The sequence below is a fragment of the Microtus oregoni genome, unplaced genomic scaffold, assembly GCF_018167655.1.
Source record: "Microtus oregoni isolate MIOR12 unplaced genomic scaffold, Mior012 000047F_ref0000412, whole genome shotgun sequence".
NCBI lineage: Eukaryota > Metazoa > Chordata > Mammalia > Rodentia > Cricetidae > Microtus > Microtus oregoni.
The window spans coordinates 8,692,226-8,715,766 of record NW_024543221.1 but is presented as its reverse complement, the minus strand read 5'-3'; the positions used below and the strand labels follow the sequence as shown (position 1 = coordinate 8,715,766).

The 23,541-nt window shown below is 47.6% G+C and overlaps 1 protein-coding gene across 1 annotated transcript; it reads left to right on the top strand.

The window, feature by feature from the left end:
• The first annotated feature begins 1,861 nt into the window (after positions 1-1,861).
• Positions 1,862-23,384, top strand: Mtarc1 (mitochondrial amidoxime reducing component 1). The gene is made up of 7 exons (XM_041635397.1): positions 1,862-2,308; positions 6,706-6,879; positions 9,407-9,569; positions 11,354-11,494; positions 17,663-17,724; positions 17,811-17,882; positions 22,750-23,384. Exons 1-7 carry the CDS (start codon positions 2,025-2,027, stop codon positions 22,874-22,876), a joined length of 1,023 nt encoding a protein of 340 aa, XP_041491331.1. The 5' UTR covers positions 1,862-2,024; the 3' UTR covers positions 22,877-23,384.
• Positions 23,385-23,541: the final 157 nt, after the last annotated feature.

The window sequence follows — 23,541 nt, the reverse complement described above, 5'->3', positions numbered from 1 at the left end:
CGCCTGGTCCCCAGTGGCACACATCATTGCTGTACTAGTTCTTCTCTGTGACAAACATCCCCAGGTGAACAACTTGGTGGAGGAAGGGGGTTCATTCATCCAGTGGTTCCATCTGCTGCGCTCTTGGGCAGAGTACCTAGTGTGGGCACATGTGGCAGAGGGGGCATTCTTTACTTGATAAACATAGGAAGAAGATGAGCAGGAGGGTCCAGGTACAACTCCCCCCTCCCCCCAGGAGACTTACTTCCTTCTCAGCTAGCCTGCATCTCTTAAAGGTTCTTTAGCCACCTCCAAATAGCGTCACCACCTGGGGACATGTGAGCAAGAGGGTGACTTTCATGTCAATCACAATAAACAGCCCAAAGCCAGGAAAACAAGATGACTAGCTAACTGCACACTGTGTCCTTGGAACTCTGATCACCTCTGGGTCTTGTGGGAGTGAGGAGAGGCAGAGGGTGACTGGGCATTGGGCAAGGAAAGGTATTGGGTGCATGACAAGAAAATATTGCAGGACAGACACTGAGTACCAGAGGACCCCAAAGTGAGCTGGTGGTGGAGGAAGACATGTCCATCATTGTCAGAAGATCATGAGTACTCCAAGTCGGAAGAAAACGCCAGTGCATGCTTGCAGGCGGAGGAAGATGTGTCCATCATTGTCAGAAGATCATGAGTACTCCAAGTCGGAAGAAAACGCCAGTGCATGCTTGCAGGCGGAGGAAGACATGTCCATCATTGTCAGAAGATCATGAGTACTCCAAGTCAGAAGAAAACGCCAGTGCATGCTTGCAGGCATTCTGCTTTCCCCACGCTTCACAGAACGGCCTCTCAGGGCATCATTACGGGGCCTCCAACTCTGCCATACGTTGCCTGGCCTCAGTTACCCTCCACAAGATCCTCAATCTTGTATATTTCGTGAACATGAGTTCTGGGTACTGTCCCATTAGCAGGACCGCTCTGGTCAAGGTGTGACCCCGGCCATCACAGCCTGTGCAGGGTGTCAGCCGCAGTCTCCTGGAAGGCAGCCTGAGGTCCGCAGAACCCTGTGAAATCTCTTCCCGTGAGACAGGCTCCCCTCTGGCTGGCTTGTTCCTTCTCTCAGTCTGAGATTTAGGGTGGGGTGGGGGAGGGGGAACTTCCAGTTTCTTGGGGTTCACTGTTTCAGTAGTCTGATGGCCAGAGTTAGGGCAAAAGCTCTTTAGAGAAATCTTCATTCCTGCTTGCCACTGGCAGCCACCCATACCCCTTCCCCCTGCCCTCTGCCCCTTGGCTGTAAACATCCCTTGCTTTAATACAAAGTCCAGTCCCTCTGCCCTATTGTAGAGAAATAGCTTTCTCCCTGTTAGAATAATCATGAATAAAAACGACATTTTAGCAACTTGAGACATCAAACAGGAACCCGAGGTACCTTGTTGGCCTTGGCTTTGTAGTTTAAGATATGCTGGCATTTGGGGTGACAACTGACAGAGTCTGCCTTGGGGGACCTGCAGGGAAAGAACCTAGAGCCTTGTCTAAGGACTACTCCTGGTCTGGGGCTCTGCAGAGAGCTCTGAGGCGTCAGGCATGGAGAAACAAACGTGGCTCAGCCCGGTAGAGCCTCAGGACTTGGTAAGATCTATCTTTCCACCTTCAGATCCCAGCTGGCTGGAAGCTCCTTGGCCACTGCCAAACTGCTCTCGGGCAGCTGTCCAGCAGCCTGGTTTCTGATTTCAAAATCACACCAAGTTTCCGCAAACGTTGTATGCTTTAGGTCAAATAAACAACCCTACAAACACATAAAGACACTGTTCTACATTGATTGTAGGGGAGGGTCAGGGTGAGGGAATGAGGGAGGGAGGGAAAAAGGACAGGAGGAGGTGAAAACCACCACAGCTGAGCCACCCCTTCCCCGCCCAGGCTGAGTGAAGATGCTCAACTTGGATTGGCGGGAAAGGGTCAGGAGCTACAGGTCCACTGGCGACAGTTGCGCTTAGTTTAGCGCAGCCGGCGCCTGAGGTGAATCAGCGCCCGCCAGGTCTGCCCTCGCCATGGGTGCCTCCGGATCCTGGGCTCTGGCCCTCCAAGGCTTCTCCGCATCCTGGGTCCCCCGGCAGCTGCGGTCCACCTGGCTCAGCATCGCCGCGCTGGGACTGGCCGCGGTGGCGCTGGGGACCGTGGCTTGGCGTCGCGTGCGTCCCCGGCGCTGGCGGCTGCAGCAGGTGGGGACGGTGTCACAGCTCTGGATCTACCCGATCAAGTCCTGCAAGGGGGTGTCGGTGAGCGAGGCGGAGTGCACCGAAATGGGGCTGCGTTGTGGTCACCTGCGTGACAGGTACGTGAGCCCTGCGCCCCCCTGACCTAGGCTGTGTGGGTGCGCGCGGGGGTGGGTCTCCTCATTCCTTACCAGATAAGAGACCAGGAACTGGGGAAGGGGCCCCGGGAAACGGAAGAAAGTGACCCTGACCCTCCACCAGCCACTCGGGGGACCTGGAACTCTCAAGTCTCCACGTTTCTCACTTTCAGTAGAAAATAACTGTGCTCCCAATAAGACATGCCCCACGCCGGCCAATCCGCAAGAAGAAACTTCAAACTCCCTCACGGAGCCCTTGGTCACTTTCCTTTTAGTGGTATTCTTCAACTCTAGAGAAACTAAGACAATTGATGCCAGAGTGCAGAGGGCTCGTAGGCGCCGCTCGTCGTTATTGTAGCAGTTGAACACTTTCTTGCAGAAAAAAAAAAAAAAAAAAAGATCGGCAAGTGTTATTTTCCCCAGACTCTCATCAGGTTAGAAAGTCTCCGCGCGCGGGGCTGAACCTGAGATTTGTGCTGTCTTTAGCCACTGGGATTTTGTAAATAGCGACTAAAAGCCCGTGTGGACTCCCAGACTTCGAGAAGGGCACCTCTGCCCTCTTTGGGTCTGATTTCCCTCTGGAAAGCTAACACCAGCGGTGAGCCTCCCACCTGGCTGGTCCAGTGCGCACGCTGATAGACTGACTCAGGGAAAAGAAATAGAGATTTTTTTTTTTTTTTTTTTTTGTCTCAAAGCCCTCCTTGTCCCATGGCTGATTTGGGGGCGGCCTTTACAAAAGGTCGCTGAGTGACTGAGGACTGACTGGTGGGCTCCTCCTCCTGGCGTGGACCTTGTCTCTTGTGCCCCTCATCACCTTGTGCTTTTGAAATCCTCCTAGTCTTGAGAAAACAGATCAGTAGGGAAGGAGGTGGGTGGCTGCTCCAAGGCCTTCCTTCTGGTTGGTTGCCCGGCTCCCTGCCCACCCCACCCCCCACTTGAAAATCCACCAACTATTCCCTCCTTTCACCCATACACTGCGGTTCCCTAGAAAGTTGAAAACTGATGTGCTGCACCTCTGCTTCAGGCAGCCAAGAATCCTAAATAGTCCCTGATTTCTAGAGTGGGGTCTCCTCACAGACAGCCGCTTTTTGTCTTTGGATAGTTTCTGTCGGAGGCAAAGGGCACTGACATTATGTTACCTCATCGATTCAGAAAACATGTTTTGAACTTGTACCACAGCTGTGGTGGCAAACTCCTTACTTTTGTCACAAACTCCCAGGGAACTGAAGCAAAAAATAAACAACAAAAAAATCCAGCCAACCAAACAAACAAACAAACAAACAGAAGTCATCAACTGATCCACTGGGGAACTGTGACAAGTGCCAGGAAACAGAGAGGAAGGTCCTGGAGGGTAGGGGGACACTCAGGGAGAATTTAGCAAAGGACAGTAACAACTTGTAGTGAAAAACTAGAAAATGACTACACACTTTCCAGGCAAGTAAGTTTCCCAACATTCTAAAGAGCTGGGCGTAAATCCCAGGCTTAAAGACTGGCACACACTGATGCTTTACCTGAAGGATTGGAAAACAGAAATGCGTTTTGCAACTTTGAAACTTGACTGTGCACAGCAGCAAGTAAGAAGTGGAAATGACCCAGATGTCCGTCGAAGGATGAGATGATTAAGTAAAATGTGGTTTATGTGGATGGTAGAATATGCCCCAACCTTGGAAAGGAGTGAGGGTCTAGCGCATGCTACAGCACTGATGAACGATGAAACAGGATGCTAATTTAAATGGGCAGGGCAGAGGGACTAGCTGTGTATGATTTCAGCTCGAATTGCTGGACTCCAAATTCACAGACAGAAAGTAGAGTGGAGGCTCTGGGGCTGGAGGAGGCAGGTGTGCTGAGTTATTGTTTAACGGGTGTAGAGTTTGGAAAGATGAAAGGTTCGGGAACTAGCGGGGAAGGTTGCACAACACTGCGTGCACTTACCATCGTGATGCCACACTTCACGTGGCTTCTCTCACTTGTGGGCTGGGTCTGTCCTGGGTTCTTGGCCAAATCCAGGGCCCACATAGACTCTCCAGAGAAGCTGGTAACGCTATTTAAAAGTAAAACAACAGTATAGCTTTTAGAGGAATATGCTATCAAGAATGACAGAAGCCAACAGGGCGTGGTGGCACACACCTTTAATCCCAGCACTCAGGAGGTGTGTGTGTGTGTGTGTGTGTGTGTGTGTGTGTCTGTGAGTTCAAGGTCAGCCTGGTCAACAGAGCAAGATGCAGGATAGCCAAGACTACACAAAGAAGCTCTGTCGTCTTGGGGTTTCTGTTGCTGTGAAGAGACTCCATGACCACCACAACTCTTTGTTTAAAGATTTGTTTATTATGTATACAGAGTTTTGCCTGCATATATGCCTACATGCCAGAAGAGGGTGCCAGATCTCATTATAGACAGCTGTGGGCCACCGTGTGGTTCTCCCAGGACTTCTGGAAGAGCAGTCAATGTTCTTTACCTCTGAACCACCACTCCGGTCCCCATGGCAACTCTTATAAAGCAACTCTTATGAAGGAAAATGTTTAATTGTGGAAGCTTACGGTTCAGAGGTCTAGCCCCTTATTGTCATGGCAGGAAGCATGGCAGCTGGGAGTCTGATGGTGTGCAGACAGACATGGTGCTGGAGAGCAAGCTGAGAGTGCTTACATCTTGATTCACAGAGAACAGGAAGTGGTCTGAGATACTGGGCATAGCTTGAACATATGTGAGACCTCAAAGTCTGCCTCCAGTGTGTCACACTTCCTTCAAGAAGGCCACACCTCCTAGTAATGCCACTCCCTTTGGGGGCCATTTTCTTTTAAACTACCACACCTGTCTTAACCAAAACCAAAACCAAAACCAAAACCAAACAAACAAACAAAAAGCCACCTGAGTGAGAGTTTTCAAGTTCCCTGATTTTTGTTCCAGGCTGGAGATGAATCAAAAGAGGACTTGGTTACTAAGGAGCACAGTGAGGGTGGCCCTCTACCTTCACTGAAGATATATATTCCCTTTTCCTACTGCACACGTCCCTTCTCATAATGCACTTCATTTCAATCATATGAATACCCAATTATTAGCAGGAATAAAATGGTGTCCTGGTTAGTTTTTTGTCAAAACTTGACACAAGTTAGAGATATCTGGGCAAAGGAACTTCAATTGAGAACACGGCTTCATCAGATTGGCCTATAGACAAGTCTGTGGGGCATTTTCTTGATTAATGATGAATGTGGAACGGCCCAGCCTACTGCAGGCAGTGCCACCCCTGGCCTGGTGGTCCTGGATTGTTTAAGAAGTCAAGTAGCACAAACTACAGGGAGCCAACCAGGAAGCTGCTCTGCTCCGTGTCCTCTGCTTCAGTTTCTGTTCCGGCTTTTCACTCCCCTGGAAGCAGAAAGGGGATGCACTTGCTTTTCTGTCATTTTCCTAGGAAGTCAGCATCTCCAAGCCTGGGGAATAGTGGGCTAGAAAAGTGTGGTAAAGATGGACACTAGGTTTTTTTAGCAAATTTTAGGATTCACAGTACCCAGTTTTTAAACATTTGGTTGGCAGAGGGCTCAGCAGTTAAGAGCGCTTGCTGCTCTTGCAGGTGGCAGGGTTTTTGTTGCCAGCATTTGTACTGAGGCTGTCAGCCGCTGGTAACTCAAGTTCCAGGGTATTGTATGCCCTCTTCTGGCTTTTGCAAGCACTGCATGCTTGTAGTTCACACACCTAAATGCCCATAAACATCATACACATACAATTTAAAAATTAAAAAAGCAGTGCATGGAATTGGCATGACCGGTTGCTTAGCTACATTCTATGACTACAAACTCCTTGAGGAACAGCCTCCTCTTTCTGTTCCCGAGAGTTCACTGTTTCTGGTGAGTCTCTGGCCTTCTGTGAAGTGGATATTTTTTTTAATTTTTCTTTCTTTATTTATTATGTATACAGCTAGCCAGAAGAAGGGCACCAGACCTCATTAAAGATGGTTGTGAGCCACCATGTAGTTGCTGGGAATTGAACTCAGGACCTTTGGAAGAGCAGGCAATGCTCTTAACCACTGAGCCATCTCTCCAGCCCTGAAGTGGATTCTTAACATCTTCTTGGGGCATGTTTAATGAATGTGGTCAAGTCCTGACAACTGGGGTAAAGTATAATTAACATCTTTGCCTCAAAGTGTTCTGTCTGTTATATATTAATTGTTGAGTGGTTATTAGCCCCTTTAAAATGAACAGACATTGTTAGTCCTTGTTTGCAGCCAAGGCAATGCTAAGGACAGAGAGACAGACAGACAGGCAAGCAGGCACATATGCGCGCGCACATACACCCCGGCTTCTTACCAGGAGAAATAGGAAGGGGGTAAACTATGACTCTGCTAATGGCTGAGGCTGCCTGTGCTGGTTTTGTTTGGACAATGTCAGGTTTTGGCTTGTGATCAATGAAGACGGGAACATGGTCACTGCCCGGCAGGAACCTCGCTTGGTCTTGGTTTCCCTGACCTGTGACAATGACACCTTGACTCTCAGTGCAGCCTACACAAAGGACCTACTGCTGCCCATCACACCACCCGCCACAAACCCGCTCCGCCAGTGCAGGTGAGTAGAACAGGCCTCTGGCCTGTGGGAGCAAATCTGCATGCAATCTCTCTTTACTTCAGCCTTTAATTGTTTAAATTCACAGTTAGCTTACAAAACAATAGATGGTTTTCATGATGACAATTTTACACACACAAATTGTACGTCGCTCATATTAGCCCCATATTCTCTTGTCCTCTACCCCTCAATTGGTTCTTTCTTCTCCTCAAATAATTGTCTCAATATTTCATACCATATTTGTATATACAGGGTTGGGGATGTAGCTCAGTGGTAGGGTATTGGTCCACTACTCACAAAGCCCTAGACTTACTCTCAATATTCCACAGTGTAGGCATGGGGTACACACCTGTAATCCAGCACTGGAGAGGTGGGGGCAGGAAGATCTGAAGTTCAGGGTCATCCTTGGCTATATGGCTCATTCAAGGCCAGCCTGGGCTCTATGAAACCCTATAGATAGATGATGGATAGATAGATAGATGATAGATAATAGATAGATAGATAATAGTTAAGTAAATCTAGATTCTACATATAACAGAAAATGTGTCATTTTTTTTTTTTTTTGCCCCCTTGCTTTCCTTTAGACCTCTTTCTCCCATGCATGGTCCCTCTTCACTTTCATGTCTTATATACACATGAATGAACATATATATTTGTGTTTAAATCCAGATTGTGCCTCTGCTCTTGCACTTTTGAGGAAGTTAGAACAATGGAGGGGCTCCAGAAAGTACATTACCAACAGTTAGTCATCGATTGTATGTACCTCCCCGACCTCAGCATTCAGTCCTCTGCATCCTGAGAGGAGAAACGAGGACATAGCTTCAAAAGCTGGTGTAGGGACAGGGGACAAAAAGGCCCAATGTAGCAGGCTGCGGACGGGACTCAGTGGTACAGTACTTGCCGAACATGCTCGAAGCTCTGGGTTTGAACCCCCAACTCAACCATAATTTAATTAATTAAATCTGATGTAGAAAGCAATGTGGGCTAAAACATCTTGACATGGAGCGAAGAGAAAAAGAATCCCATCAAAGAATGCAGGCAGGAAAGAAGGGTGCCCTGGAAGAGAGGAAGTCCTGTCATCTGTCACGGCACTGTCTTTGCAAAGGGCTCTGGGAACAGTACCCTATGAGATATGATATTTAGCTCGAAGGGAAGTTGGAAGGTGGGAAAGAGCAGCTGTAACTGGAGAAGTGTCCTGTGTTCAGGTTGGAGGTCAGAGGAAGGAGGACATTTCTAGGGCACCCCGTTCAGAAGCCTGGTACCCCATTCAGAAGCCTGGCACCTCGTTCAGAAGTCGACCTCCTCAGCACCAATGGACTGTGGGAGGCAGGTGCTCTAGGACCTGGTTTAGCAGCTGGGGAATTACAGCTTGAACTTCTTTCTTCCCACTGTGGGACCAAGATTTAGCTTAGTTAGACTTTGTGGCTGTTTCTGTAGTTTTTTTTTTTTTTTTTTTTTGAGATAGGATTTCTCTGTGTAGCAGCCCTAGCTGTCCTAGAACTTGTTTTTAAACCAGGCTGGCCTCGAGCTCACAGAGATCCACCTGCCTATGCCTCCCAAGTGTAAGGATTAGAGGCATAGACCACCATGCCTGACTATTTCTGCATTATTAATTAATATGCAATTTGAGTTTGGCATGGTGGTGCAAACCTTTGAGCCCAGCACTTTGGAGGCAGAGGCAGATGGATCTCTGAGTTTGAGGCCAGCCTGGTCTACAGAGTGAGTTCCAGGACAGCCAGGACTACACAGAGAAATCCTGTTTCAAAAACAAAACATTTAAGACAACAAAAACATGAACATCCAAGGAAGCCCATAGTCTATCCATCCTGGTCAGACCTGGTGGCATCAGCCTGTAATCCCAGCAGGAGGGAGACTGATGCCGGAGGATCATAAGTTCAACAGTAGCCTGGTAACTCAATGGGACCTTGTCTGAAAAAAATGAAGAAACGGTAAAAAGCATAATGGAAATGTGGTTCAGTGGTAGAGTGCTGGCTTAGCATGCACAAGGTCCTCAGTTCAAACTCTACCACTGCAATAAACACCTGCCTCCTCTCTTCCCACCACAGTGGGCTGGGTCTCCCCTGAATTGACAGTCAAGACAATCTCTTACAAGCCAACTTGAATTGGGCAGTTCCTCAATCATGGCTGATTCTAGGCTTGGTTCTGAAGGGTTGGAGTTGGGTCTTCATGCTTGTACCAACTGAGCCATCCCCCCAGCCTGTTCATGTTCCTCTGAAAACTCAGTACACTTCAAACCTATTACCTCTCTGCATCCTCCAAACACACCTTTCAGGCAGGGGACACAGGTATGCTTCAGTTGCTTTTGCAAATGGGAAGAGCAAGGCTTGAAACTGCGCTTTCCATTCCATTTCATGTCTACAGTGGCCCTGAGGCAGGGCTGGGCTAAAGGCAGGTCTTCGGGTTATGAAGGGATGTTGGCCATGTCATGGTTGAATCGTTGCAGTTTCTCTGATCCATCCAGGCATACAGGATTACAGTACTCACAGCCTCTGAATTGTCCCCACTGCAGAGTGCATGGTCTGGAGGTGCAGGGCAGGGATTGCGGAGAGGAAGCCGCTCAGTGGATCACCAGCTTCCTGAAGACACAGCCCTGTCGCCTGGTGCACTTCGAGCCCCACATGAACCCCAGACGTTCTCAGCTGCTGAAGGCTCGGTTCCGGTCCAAGGACCATGTGAGAGGCTTGGTGTGGTCTGAGGGTGTAGGAAAGTTGTGTGGGTCTTGCCATGTGCGCACATCCCTGGTATGCTAAATGCTGTGGTTTCCACGGCAATCTCCAGGCTCCAGAGACGCCAAGCAATAGGCAGAAAGAAAGCACTTGCCAAGCTCAAAACCTGGGCTCTGACCGCCATCATGAGTCAGGCTTCTAGATAGAGGGCCAAAGGTATGCAGAATTAATAAGTCCTGTCCATCACCACTATCTAGGCGCCAGTCTCTCCTGAAAGTTGTCGGAAATGCATGAAATCTCTTCCTAAGAGACCAGACCCCTCCCCTGGATGACATCATGGCCCCAGCTCTTTTCTTCTCCCCTTACCTAAGATTCCTGGGAATATTCCAGGTTCTTAGACTCCATTGTATCTACAGTCTCAGCCAAAGGGAGAGCCACAAGTGTCTCTTGGGAATACACTCATTCCTGACAGGATGGGTACAGGAGTGAGGTTCCTTTTGTCTTGATTTCGGGGAGCCTCCACTCCCCTGGAGTATCCACTTTCCTATTTGTGTAAGTATTCTGGTGCCAATAGACACACAACACAATTTATTCTAGAGTGGTATCATTTTTGATCAATTCTGTAGTGGTATGGTCCAACGTTTTTAACTTCCTTACAACTGTGTGTCAGATTACAAGTTTGGGCTAGTGTTTGTGCGTGGAGCAAGTGTGTAGAGCAGGATTGTGAAACAGGTGTGGGGGGCAGGTGTGTGGGACAGGTGTGGGGAGCAGGTGTAGGGAGCAGGTGTGTAGGACAGTCATGGGGAGCAAGTGTGTGGAACACGTGTGGGCAGCAGATGTGTGGGACAGGTGTGGGGAGCAGGTGTGTGGGACAGGTGTGTAGAGCAGGCATGTGAAACAGATGTATGGAGCAGGTGTGGGGAGCAGGCATGAGGAGCATGTGTGGGGAGCCCCAGACTTCACATGGTCAGGGTAAAGCATAAGGCTGCAGAAACTCCTCATGATATAGGTCAGTAGAACTAGACTTTACTGTTAAAAAAATGAGGGCCAGCATTCATACTTCATATTAATTTTAAGGTTGCATAAAGATATGCACCTATAGAATTAGGGGACTTCTCAAATGTAGCAAAGCCATCAAACTTGATCACCTTATTAAACACTAAGGAAATGGATGTTTGGGAAGGTGAGACGGCGTCTTTAAGGGATGTCTAATGACTCTGAGGTCATGATCTGTTCATAAACTACAATAAGAATTTATAGGTATGGGTGTTATGCCTGAATGTATGTCTATGTACCACAAATGTGCAGTACTTACGAAGGTGGGAAGATGGCATCAGAGCCCCTGGAACTGGAGTTACACATTGTTGTGAGTTACCATGTGGGGGCTAGGAATTTAACTCTGGTCCTCTGCAAGAGCAGCCAGTCCTCTTAATAGCTGAGCCTTCTCTCGAGTTCCTTTATGTCATGCAGTTCTGCAAGGCCAGTTAAGGCTTTGAATTGCTGTGACATTTCTATGTAAAGAACTAGAAAAATAGCTATAAAGACATATGTATGTATATGTGCACGCATTCATATGCGTTCACATGTAGGCATGCATGTGTGTATGTGTACATGTGTGTGCATGCATGTTCGTATATGTGTTCATGTGTGTTTGAGTGTGTATGTATGTCTGTCTGTGTATGTGTGTGTGTGTTTGTTGGGGCAGTGCTTAATTTTCAGGGACTAGATCATGATGTCCCCTCTGAGGCATTTCTGCTCCACACTTTATCCCAATCTCTGTTTCTTGTCAGGTGGCCTACTCAGATGTAAGCCCATACCTGGTCCTGTCTGAGGCATCCTTGGAAGATCTCAACTCCAGGATGGAGAAGAAAGTGAAAACTATTAACTTCAGGCCCAACATTGTCATTTCAGGATGCGATGTTTTCGCAGAGGTAACATTTGGCCTGTGTAGCCTCTTTCTTTTTATTTTGTGGAAGGTGTAATAGTTATTTCCAGGAGGCCCATCACTGTCATCCAAGCACGAAGGGTGGAGGCAGAGGGTTTGGAAGTTCAGAACCAGCCTCAGCTACATAATGAATTCAAGGTCAGCCTGAGCCACACAAGACCACATCTCAACAACCACTAAAGCATAACAGTTACTAATGCTGATTTAGACTCTTGCAAGACGTGAGTTGTTTACTGCCTCTGAGCTGCACAATGGTTCTACTTTTAGGTTTGTTGAGCCCCCACCTAAAATGTGAAGGCTTGTGCATTGAAGACGCACGTAGGCAAGGCAGAGCTGTTTCTCTGTGAGATCTGAGGCTTACAGGGAGATCTTGAGTCGGGGGATTGACTGTTGAGATTTACTCAAAATGGATCACATGGTCTGTGTCACTCATGGAACAAACAAGGTGGTTGTTGTGTCTTACTGCCCATCCCAACCACCTGGTTTCTGACTAACTGCTGCCTCCCCTGAGGAAGACCAGTATCTTTAGCATGACTGCTAGGTAGGAGTTAGGGTGTTTATCAGCTTGCTGGTGTTCCCAAACACTTTCAGGGCCCCCTTCCTTGGACCCTCAGACATCCCACATTGTGCCTCAGCACGGAGAATGATAACACTGGTTCTAGTGTCCCGGGAGGTCTTGGAAGCTGACCGTCTTAGTATTGCCTTTGGATGTTGTCTCGGACTCAGGCTGATCTGTCTTGAAGTCCGATGCTGGTCATGATAGAACCAAACGTGAGAATTATGAAGACCGTGGCAGTAGTGGTGGTTTGAATGAAATGTCCCTATAGTCTCAGGCATTTGAACAGTTGATCCCTAGGTAGAGGCACTATTTGGAGAGGTTTAGAAGGTGTGACCTTTTGCTTGTACATGTGGTTCAAGCTATGAGCCCTCAGCTCTCTGTTCCCCACTGACGTGACATTGCCCTGCCTGCACAGACTCTAGCTTCAGGAACCATAAGCTCAAATACACTCTGCCTTCTCTAAATTGCCTTGGTCATAGTGTTTTATCACAGCAATAGAAAAGTAACTAATATAATAACGAATATGCAACAACTCAGAAACACATCATAAATCTGATGTGTTTCTCGCAGTGCTTACCCATATTGTATCACATGAGTTCACTGCAGCCTTGGGTGTGAACACATGACATGCACTTGGCATTGTGTGTACTGTTATGCCGCACAACAAGCCAAAGGCCTTGGCTCGGGTTTGAGACTTCCATTTGTCATAAATTGTGGCAGATTTTTACTGTGCGTATGAAGTTTCTGTTCTTTTAGGAACGGAATGGTTTTATTAAAGAAAACAAAGGCCACATTTTTCTGCCTTCACCCCTCAGCACATATCCAATTAGAATATCTTTGGATTATAATTTGTCAGACAAACACATTCATCTCATTAGCATACAAAGTCACTTTAGTTTTTTTATAAAGGTAAGTACATTGAAGAATTATTTTAAAATAGTTTTATGATGTATTATTATTATAGATAAATGTTTAATTTGTGTACCTATTTTGTATGCCTGTATGTTTGGGGATCACATAAAAATTTCTCAGGTAAAAAGTGGTTGTGAATGGGAAAACATTTAAGCAACCCTGCAGTGGAGGCTGGGTGATGGAGGCGGCTGTGGGTACCCAGTAGAGACATCGGTCCTCAAATAGGAATTTACTTCTGCTCATACCTTTTGCATATGTATAGTTTGGGAGAGGCAGTGGAGACAAGAAAGAGACTCTTACCTCTTCTAGTTTCCTTGGATTCCAGGGAAAGACTTAGACCTAGTGATTGTGTGATTGATGATTGAGTTCTAACCCCTTATATTGGGGAACTAATTCTGTCTCTCAGCTTTTCTGTGGAAGGTGGACAAGGAATGCTGAGAAAAGAGCGATCTAGGAAAGCCATCCCCACGAATCCATCCCGATATTTTTTAAATTGCATTTATTAATTTATTCACTTGTTTATTGTATGTATGCACATGCCACAGCGCATGTGTGGAGTTCAGAAGACAACTTATGGAAGTTGGCTCTCTCTTTCAGCCATGCGGATCCCAGGGAGCCATCTTGCTAGTTCACTTCTGGTGTTTTATTTAAAATGTTCCTTGTGCAGTCTCAGATCCAAGCATGTGCATTTCTATGAAGATGGCAGAGTGTCTGTGCATGAGTGAGCTGCATACATCCTTATACAGTGACTCTGCAGTGTCTGTGCATGAGTGAGCTGCACGCATCCTTATACAGTGACTCTGCAGTGTCTGTGCATGAGTGAGCTGCATACATCCTTATACAGTGACTCTGCAGTGTCTGCACGGGTGAGCTGCACGCATCCTTATACAGTGACTCTGCAGTGTCTGTGCATGAGTGAGCTGCATACATCCTTATACAGTGACTCTGCAGTGTCTGCACGGGTGAGCTGCATGCATCCTTATACAGTGACTCTGCAGTGAATGAACTGCATACATCCTTATACAGTGACTCTGCAGTTAATGAACTGCACGCATCCTTATACAGTGACTCTGCAGTGTCTGCACGGGTGAGCTGCACGCATCCTTATACAGTGACTCTGCAGTGTCTGTGCATGAGTGAGCTGCATGCATCCTTATACAGTGACTCTGCAGTGAATGAACTGCATACATCCTTATACAGTGACTCTGCAGTGTCTGTGTTTGTGTTCCTTTATGAACACATGTTCCTGGGCCATGCATCCAGGCTTGTGTCAATCAACGTGACAAAGGGTCTTGTCTCTCTCCCTTTCTTTCTTGTTTCCTATCGCAATGGTCTGCCCAAACTCCTGCAGTGTGATCTAACCTGTCACTTACCACCTGTCAATTGAGGTACAGTATAGCCCTGGGCTTCCTCTGTGAGTTTTGTTGCTAAAGAGGTGTGTGCTCCTAGGCTGCCCTCAGGCTCTTCTCCCACCCAGAGTCCTTTTCACTTTCCAAAGTCTGCCTGGGACACAGCTCTCTTTCACAGAGCTCAGCACTGAATTCGCTCTGGTTCCTCCCTCTGACCTGCTCTTCCCCTCTGCTAGGCTCAGACACATGCACTGCCCTGTGACTCTCAGTTCTTGGCCAGCTGGTAGAACAGACATTGATACATTGTCATATCTAGTTGCTACATCATGTCTGGACCACAAAATGTTCTTTCTTGGACCTTAGAGAGGCAAGGGACAAGCTTCCAGGGGCCCTGTGGGAGCTCTTACACTTTTCAGTGTGATTGCCTTGCTCAACAGCCTCCAGTAGCTCGCAACCTCTCAAAACGTCCGCGCTAAGCCTGTGAGCTGGCTCAGCTCCTAAAGGCACTTACCGAACAAACGTGACAGCCCAGGTTTGATCCCAGGACTTGTGTAAAGGTGGAACGCATACCCCCCTCCACTCGCTCACACACATGCAATAATAATAAAGGAATAAGATTTACAGTTATCCACATATGTAATTAATAGCAAAGGGACCTTACTCCATCTCCGGCACTCAAGTTCTTCTGCCTCACAGCAAAGCTGACTTTCTTGTTTCCAATCAACGCTCTACAAATGGAAAACTGGACCTGCAGAGATATATGACCAAACCCAGGCCATACTCCTCTCTGTCCAGGCCTTGCTGGCTCCCAGCCCATCTTATTTTGAGTTATTACCTCTAGCCAGTTTGTCCTGATGGAAGACTTCCTTGGTGTCCTCAGGGTCAGCATCTTCTCAGGCCTGGTGTGAGGTTAGTAGTAACAGAGTTCTCTTCCTTCCCTTTGCTAAACAGGTGCTTTCCAGATGGTGAACATTGTTTACCTTAATTTTCCTTTTTTATACTTTTTTTTTTTTAAGAGAGGTGTCTCATTATGTAACCCTGGCTGGCCAGGAACTCACGATGTAGACCAGGCTGGCCTCAAACTCAGAGTGATCCATCTGAGTGCTGGGATCAAAAGGGTGAATCCCCACGCTGGGCAATCTTTTCTAAATAAAAAGATTCCGTCTTAATTGTGTGTATGTGGGGGTGTGGGGTTGTATTTGCATGTAAATGTGGGTGCTCCTGGGGGCCAGAAGAGGGCATCAGATCCCCTAGAACCGGCATTAGAGGGGGTTGGAGCTTCCTGTTGTGGTGCTGGGAACCGAACACTGGCCCTCTGCTAGAGCAATTCTGGAGCATTAACCGTTCCAGCTCCTGCCTTAGTTTTCTATGTCTTACTGTCCTCCTAGCTTTTGTTCTGTCTAGGAGAAGCTTTGGGGATAATTCTCTAAGTCATAACTAATGAATTCCCTAACCTGGGTCTTCAGTTCACTCTTTTAAAACCTCAGTGACCCCTGCTGGAGACATCTTCACAGAACAGGCTGTAGTTACTGAAAACTCTATGTTTTCTAACTGTTGTGACATAAAGAAAGGACCCATGCTAACAAAACAGTCCCAAGGGATCTGGAGAGCTGGCTTAGCAGAAAAGAGCACTTGTCAAGAACCTTGGCTCAGTCCCCAGCACCCACGTGGTGGCTCACACCCATCCTAACTCCAGTTCCACGGTAAGACATCCCATACCCTTTTCTGACCTCCGTGGGCAGGTATACTTATACACACACACACACACACAACACTCATACACATAAATTAAAATTATTAACTAGGGCTGGAGAGGTGGCTCAGAGGTTAAGAGCATTGCCTGCTCTTCCAGAGGTCCTGAGTTCAATCCCCAGCAACCACATGGTGGCTCATAACCATCTGTAATGAGATCTGGTGCCCTCTACTGGTGTATAGGCACCCATGCAGGCAGAACACTGTATACATAATAAATATATATTAAAAACAATAAAATTATTAAATATGCATATATATATATATATATTGGAGACAAATAAAATCCATGCTGTACCCACATGGAGAACAGTATGCACTTACCAAGATTAAAGCAGAAACTTATGAACACTCTGCCTCCAGGTGCCAACACCAGGACATTTCATTGCAGATGCTCACTTCCAGCCCCCACCCACCCAGCTTCCTTCTTTGTGGGTGAAGATCTGACCTCCCTCCACGTCCTTTGGTCTTCTCAGTGGTGACTTGAAGGACCTCAGATGCACTAAGTCAACCCCGCCTTCCTTTGACTTCCTCCCTGGCTGGGGTCCCCTCACCCTTCTGCCCATGTGGCCAGTCTACAGACTTTTTTGAAGCCAACCTTGCCCGGTGTCTGCCTCCAAATCCCTAGGATCTGCACCTCAACCGACAAGGAGCATGCACACCATGTCAGAGGCCTTTCTTAAGTTTTCTGGAACTTTATTATGCTTTTATTTACAATGTGATGGGTTTCGCCATGACATTTTTATGTGCATGTTTAACCCATTTTGATCATATTCATCCCCCTTATTTTCACCTATTTCTGTGGGCTTTTATTTTTAATTATCACATTTATTTGTGTGTGTGCATGTGTGTGTGCATGTGTGTGTACATGTGTGTGTACATGTGTGTGTGCGCCACCATGCATGTATGGAGGCTAGAGGGTGACTCACTAGAGTTGGCTCTCTCTCTCCACCATGTCGGCCCTGACGACCCAATTCAGGTCACTCAGCTGCAGCAAGCATTTTTACCCACCAAAGCATGTCTTTTTATTTTCAATTTTTCATGCTCATCCTCTGTTTCTCACTGAACGTGAGTGTCTGGAGGGACTCAGATTTGCTTGGCCTTGAGGCACAGGCTCTGCTACCAATGTCCTCAGGCCGACAGCTGAGAAGTCATTCCTGTTGGAGCCGGGACTCTCTGAATGTCGCCACCCGGGAGATGGCCGGGAAATCAGGGCACCAGGTTACACAGCCACTTGGTGTTTGTTTGCAAGACAGGGTCTCATGTATCCCGGGCTGTTCTCAAACATGCTAGAACTTCTGATCCTCCTGCCTCCACCTTCTGAATGCTGGGATTGGAGATGTGTGACATCAGGCTCAGCTAATAGAGTTCTGCAGATTCAACCTGGGATGCCCTGCCTGGAAAAGCTTTCAAAGAGGAGAGGGGCCTGACCTTGCTTTAGGAAGAAAGGGAACACTCAAAGGTGTGGGATGTCCCTTGGCCTCTCCAGACTGATGGAATGATATTAGGTGTGACTCCACACAAGTCCCTGCATAGGTGAGGGCCCAGAGGTGCTCATGGGAACTCTTCCTTTCCTTTCTAGGATTCTTGGAATGAACTCCTCATTGGGGATGTGGAACTGAAGCGGGTGATGGCTTGCACCAGGTGAGACCCTTTCCTGTCCCTGGGCAGGGAGGGGCAAGGCCTGTCCCTCTGCTTTGTCCCCTGTGTGATGCTTTATTTGTGTCCAGGTGCCTTTTAACGACGGTGGATCCGGACACAGGCATCATGGATAGAAAGGAGCCGATGGAAACACTGAAGAGGTAAACCAGGCAGACGGGGGTCTCACCTTGGGGTCCAGGTGTCTGAGGAGCCACATCTATTAATGTTACAAGGGAACTGTGGAAATGCCCATGTGGAATAGGAGCTTTAGGGAGTCCTGGCCATTAGGCAGATGGTATGTAGAGAAGAAAGCCAACGTGTCCAGGATTCCATGCTGCCTGTGGTTTGCTGTGTCCACTGGAGGTCTTGGAATGCATCTCCAGAGGGTAAAGGGGGGGGGGGCTCCTGTGAGGTACTGTGGGAAATGTCACTATGTAAGGCCGGTACTGCAGAGGAGCAGGCTTTGGGACAGGGACAGTGATACGCTGTAGCTCTTGCTTGTATCTCTTCAACATTAGAGCAATGAAGAAGCTAGGCTTTTTATTTTTTCATAGAACCAAGGAGATACAACAAAGAGAAAGATAGCCTGGGCAGACCTGGCTATTGCAATACTGTGGCTGTCAGCAAGTCTCCTTCTGCCAGGCCCTGACTGCTCTGTTTTAGAATTCTAGGGGTTGGATCCAGGTCCTTGTGAATGCTAGGCAAGGTCTTCTACCATTGAGCTTTGTTATTATTACTAATGTGTATGAGTGTTTGCCTACATGTATTTGTGTGCAGCATGTACGTGTATGATGTCCACATAGGCCAGAGAAGGATGTCAGACCTCCTGGAACTCTAGCTACAGACAGTTGTGAGCCGCCATATGGGTGCTGGGAACTGAACCAGGGGCCCTCCCTCTGCAAGAGCAGCAGATGTTCTTAAGCAGCTCTTCCTTTTTAGTTTGAGCCAGGGTCTCCCTCAGTCATTGAGGTTGACTTTGAGCTCACTTTGTAGCCTCTGTAATCCTGAGACTTGTACCATCAGCCATGGCTCTGGTCCTCAGAGAATAAAAGAAATGGGTGGGGGGGAAACTAGATAAGCCTTTGTGTGCATCAGACAGATGGCTCGGGAGCTGCTTGTCACCTCCATATTTCTCGCTTTCTTCCCCACACTCTCCCTGGTCTCAGATTTCCATCCCCTCTGGCTTTGGAAGGCTCTTGAGCTTACAGAACCTCAAAGCACTCCGGGCACTGGTGCTGGTTCTCCGCATTGTCAAAGCCCCTCTCTTGGGAGGCTCTGTTTGTAGGAGAGTAGTGGACCCCAAAGACAGAGCAAGGGCAGGAAGCAGGGATCACAGGAATCCATACTTACTCCCCTGATCTTCTCCAGGCTTCTTACAGCCCAACCATCCTCCCTAATTGCTTTTAATACCCAGGGAGATGGTGCAGCCGGCCGAGGTGGCTTCTATCTCTCCCTGAGATTTAAAGTGCCATGGGTATAGTGATTTATGTTCTTCCCAGGACAGGTGGTCATAAATCGGGCAGGGAGAGGCCCACTGCAGGGTATAAATCTTAAGAGGCAGAGCACACAGCCCTTCAGTGGCATCCCTGGGTATTGTTGGTGCCCACGGGTTGGCACTGCTTTGCACTGAATGTGCTGGGCATGGAGACTGACCTCACCCACCTGCCTGGCCTTGCAGACTTCTTACATCCCAGTCCTGTGCCCTAATTGCTTCTGTATGGTCAGAGCCCCGCTGGGCAAAGCAAAGCCCCTACCACAGAGAATGATTCCTCATTGTCTGGTTAGGCTAAGCACAGGGAGGCTTGTCTTCTGCTCATGGGAAGGGAGGAGAATGGACTCACTCTGCTCCTTCTTAAAGGACTGGGAATGGAATCTTGTGCACAATAGAATTCACAGAACTCCATCTCAGCGTGTGAGGACCTTGAGGTCAGTTTCTTTATTTGTGAACACTGAGTTTACAGGACTCCACATAGCTGAACTAAAGCAACTTGTATCATTTTCAGTAGGCGACCAGGTCCTGACCCAGTCCTTGACATCCTGCTGTATAGATTTGACACTCTGAGAGCAGCAGAAGTCAGACGAACTTTCACGCCTGAGACTAGCTGTTCCCAATGACACCTAACCCAACCCTGTCAGGGATCAGGGGTGGTGACGGTGTCCATGTGTCACCCCTCTGGGAGCTGTCACAGTGATGTTTACCTCAGAATCTGACCATGAGGTCTCAGAAGTAGGATGGACCTAGGACTGCCCAGGGTTTTGTGATCTCCACGTGGAGACTAGCCAGGGACCTTGCCTGTAGCCATGCCTGGTTGCTGATGGGAGTAAATAAGACAGTGTGTACAAGACAGTGTGACTCACACCTTCTCCTCCCTGATGCACAAAATGTGTCTGTTCACACCGCCACGTAAGGATGGAGAAGTCTAGTTGGAGGAGAAGTGTCAAAGGCCAGCTTTGGCCAGACTCGTACGTTCCAGGGTAGGAGTGTGAGGATTAGAATTATTAGGCAAAAGGAACAGAGATGTAAGAGAAAATAAGAGACAGAAACACAGGATAGCACCTGGAGGAACAGTCAGTGAATACTGAGTCTGCTTCACTTTTTACACGCTTACATATTTCACTCCAAAAGGAGGGGGAGGCCCCAGACTTCATTAGCTTGATATAAGGAATAGACTTGAATTCTCTGACCTTTGGTCCAGGTGGAGCGGATTCACCTCTATACCCAAAATACTAATTAACCACACCCTAGCTCAGAATCTCTTGTTTGTAGCCACAGCTGTTGTCAACAACTTTGAGAGAGCAAAAATAAGCTCACACTCTTTGGCCTCCAGTCAAGGTGGAATAAACTCACAACTGTGGGTCCCCACAAAGGAGGAGTTGTTTGGTTTTTTTTTTTTTGAGTTCTGGGATGGATGCCAGAGTCTCAAGCACACTAGACAAGAGTTGCACCACTGAACTATTGCCGTGCACCGCGCCCCCATGTTTGCGCTCTGTGCACTGGCACCCAGTTCGCAAGCTTTGGGCAAGGGGCTGGAGGTTAAAATACACAGACACACACAGACAGAGAGACAGCGACACGGGTCATCCTTGAATTCCCCAAGAATACCCCCTTTATTGTGTTCAGGGGAAGATTATATAGAGATAGCCATGCCTCAGCCAAACCCACCAGAAACCACTCTCCTGCCATCAGGAACTCCTGAAGGTCTCGTGCTCAAAGCAGCTGTAGGCACTCAGATCAGGGGATTACAAGAAATTCAGGATCTGAGGTCTCACTGCTCCCAACAAGCTATAATGTCCAGTTCTCATCCCAGAGACCTCTGTTTAGGCTTAAAACCGTGTTTTAGGGCCTCTTGCTTATCAGAGTAATTGTGTGTTCTGTATGCATTGAAATACAGAGAGAAATGTTCTCTGAAATATAATTTGTTGCTAGGTTTGGTCACTGACATTAGAAGTCTCAGTTCTTTGAAGATTGATGCAGAAGGATTGCCACAATTTGAAGGCAAACCTGGTTTACATAGTCCCGGGTCATTCTGAGCTATAAGTAAGGTCCTATCTCTAAGTGTAATTTGTTAATCCCAACAGAGGTTGCATTATGTATTTATTTATATACTTATTCATATTATATATTTATATATCTTCCTCCCTCTATATAGACAGATATAGAGGTAGGTATATAAAGTCAGAGACGATGGAAAAGGCTTGGTATACACTTCTTGCAATACCTAGTTTTGTCCACCAGAGGCCGCTGTTGACCTCACTTGGTCTCCCTTACCTGGCAATAAGGAATCATGCAGGTTTTTAAAGGTAAATGAGTGATTGGTTGGATCTCTGGATTCTTACCAGGCCTGGGGAGGAGAGCTGCTTAGGAAGACAGAAATATGAGGAATGGTAGCATCCTTGCTAGAGGATGAGATAACTTTGAACTCCTGATCCTCTTGCTGGGTTTTGATATCAGACAAGCCTTTGGATACAGGATCCTGAGTTTGCCTCTGAGACTCACCTGTATAGCAAGGGTTAAGGCTTTGTAATAAAGGGTGAAGTCATGTGGGAAGTGCTTGGTGCAGATGCAAGTGCATAAGAGGTACAGGAACTCCCTGAGATAGGTAGACCCCACATCCCCTCAGTACAACACCTAAGAATAAGATAGGCCAAGTCACAGAAATATTGCTGTCTCCTCCCTCCCCCATTCCCAAAAGCCTCCTTCATTACATGGTGACCAAGGGAGAGGTAAGTAAAAAGAGATGCCTGCCTGGATTCGTGGTCCAAGATTATTGCAGGCTATGCCACGAGGAAACATGCTGGGCAGCAGCACTGGAAAAGTGGGGGTTGAGAAAAAGGGAGTCCTTTAAGGACCTCTGATCTGGGCAACCATGGACCAGGAAGGGAAAGATGGAAAGGAAGGGGTGACAGTCTTGCCAGGATCTTGGATCAGGTGACATATATGGAGAAATTGTGAGGGAAAAGGAAAATTATAGGCCCGACCAGGCACATGGAATATCTCATTTCTCTTTGAAAATTTTGAATCTCTCATAAATTTTAAGCTCATTTACCTTATTTATTTATTTATTATTGGATGTGTGTGAGTGTATTGTCTGCTTGCATGTCCGTGTGCCATGTGTGTGCAGCGCTGAGAGAAGAAGGAGTTAGTTCACAGAGAACTGGGAGTTGTGAGCTGCCAGGTCGGTGCTGGGAACCCAACCCTGGTTCTCTGGAAGTGCTCTCAGCCACTGAGCCATCTCTCCAGCCCCAAGTACCTAACTTCTTGATGCTGGAAAAGGAAAGGTCATTATAATGAGAAGCCATAAGGATGGAGTGTTTGACTCTGCCTTGGTGCTTCCAACTGGCCTGCCACTCTCAGGCCCTTCCAGGGGGGCGGGGGGGGGGGGTGCTGAGCTGTTAGCTCTGACTGGATCCTGATTCCAGGCACAGCCTGCCTGAGTGGGTGGACGCCTGCTTCAGCCGGGACGCAGCTACGTGGGGTCCACATTCTTCCTGTTCCCTGGGACTCACTGAGGTCTTTTCCTGTTGCAGCTACCGGCTATGCGACCCTTCGGAACAGCCGTTATACGGAAAGCTACCCCTCTTTGGACAATATTTTTCTCTGGAAAATCCAGGGACAGTCAAAGTGGGAGACCCCGTGTACCTTCTGAGCCAGTAATGGAAACTGCACGTTCTGGAACAACAGATGTCTCTCAGAAACATTTTTGAAGCTGACATCGCTCGAACTGGTTCTTCAGCCTTTTCTTTGGGGCTGCGATTCCCAAGTTTTCCTCTTTCAGATTTCCTTCTGTCTCAGTCTCCCGTTTTCTGGGTCCAGCACACAAAGCAGAGAAAGGCAGTCCTGCAAACTTAGCAGGGCGCCGTCGAGTTTCTTGAAGGATGAAGGGATTATCAAAATGCTCTGTTTATAATTATGGAGTAATTTTTCTACTTCTGCATTCTCTTGCCAAGGCAGCAGATGTCCATCATCTCTCTACCCCTCTTTTGGGAAGGGAAAGAAAACAGTAAGCCAGAAGAATGTTCCAGAATGTTTTGCTACCCCTGGACATCATGCATACAATGGAAATTAAATACTTTCCCAAGTAAGGTTGGAACGACGACGTTTTCTTTTCTCCTTGAGGCCGGGGCTAGCTTTGGAAAGGGCGTAATAAAGACTCAGTACTGGAGATATTAATTTTTTCATGGATCCTCCTGCGTCTGCTGCCGTTGCTCCCTAGACAGTGTCTCTGATGACCCAATGGATCCCCTAACTCAAGGAACGCCTCTGAGATGTCAGGGTACAAAACCAGCTCACTAGAGCATTTGAAAAGCAAGGTGGTTTCC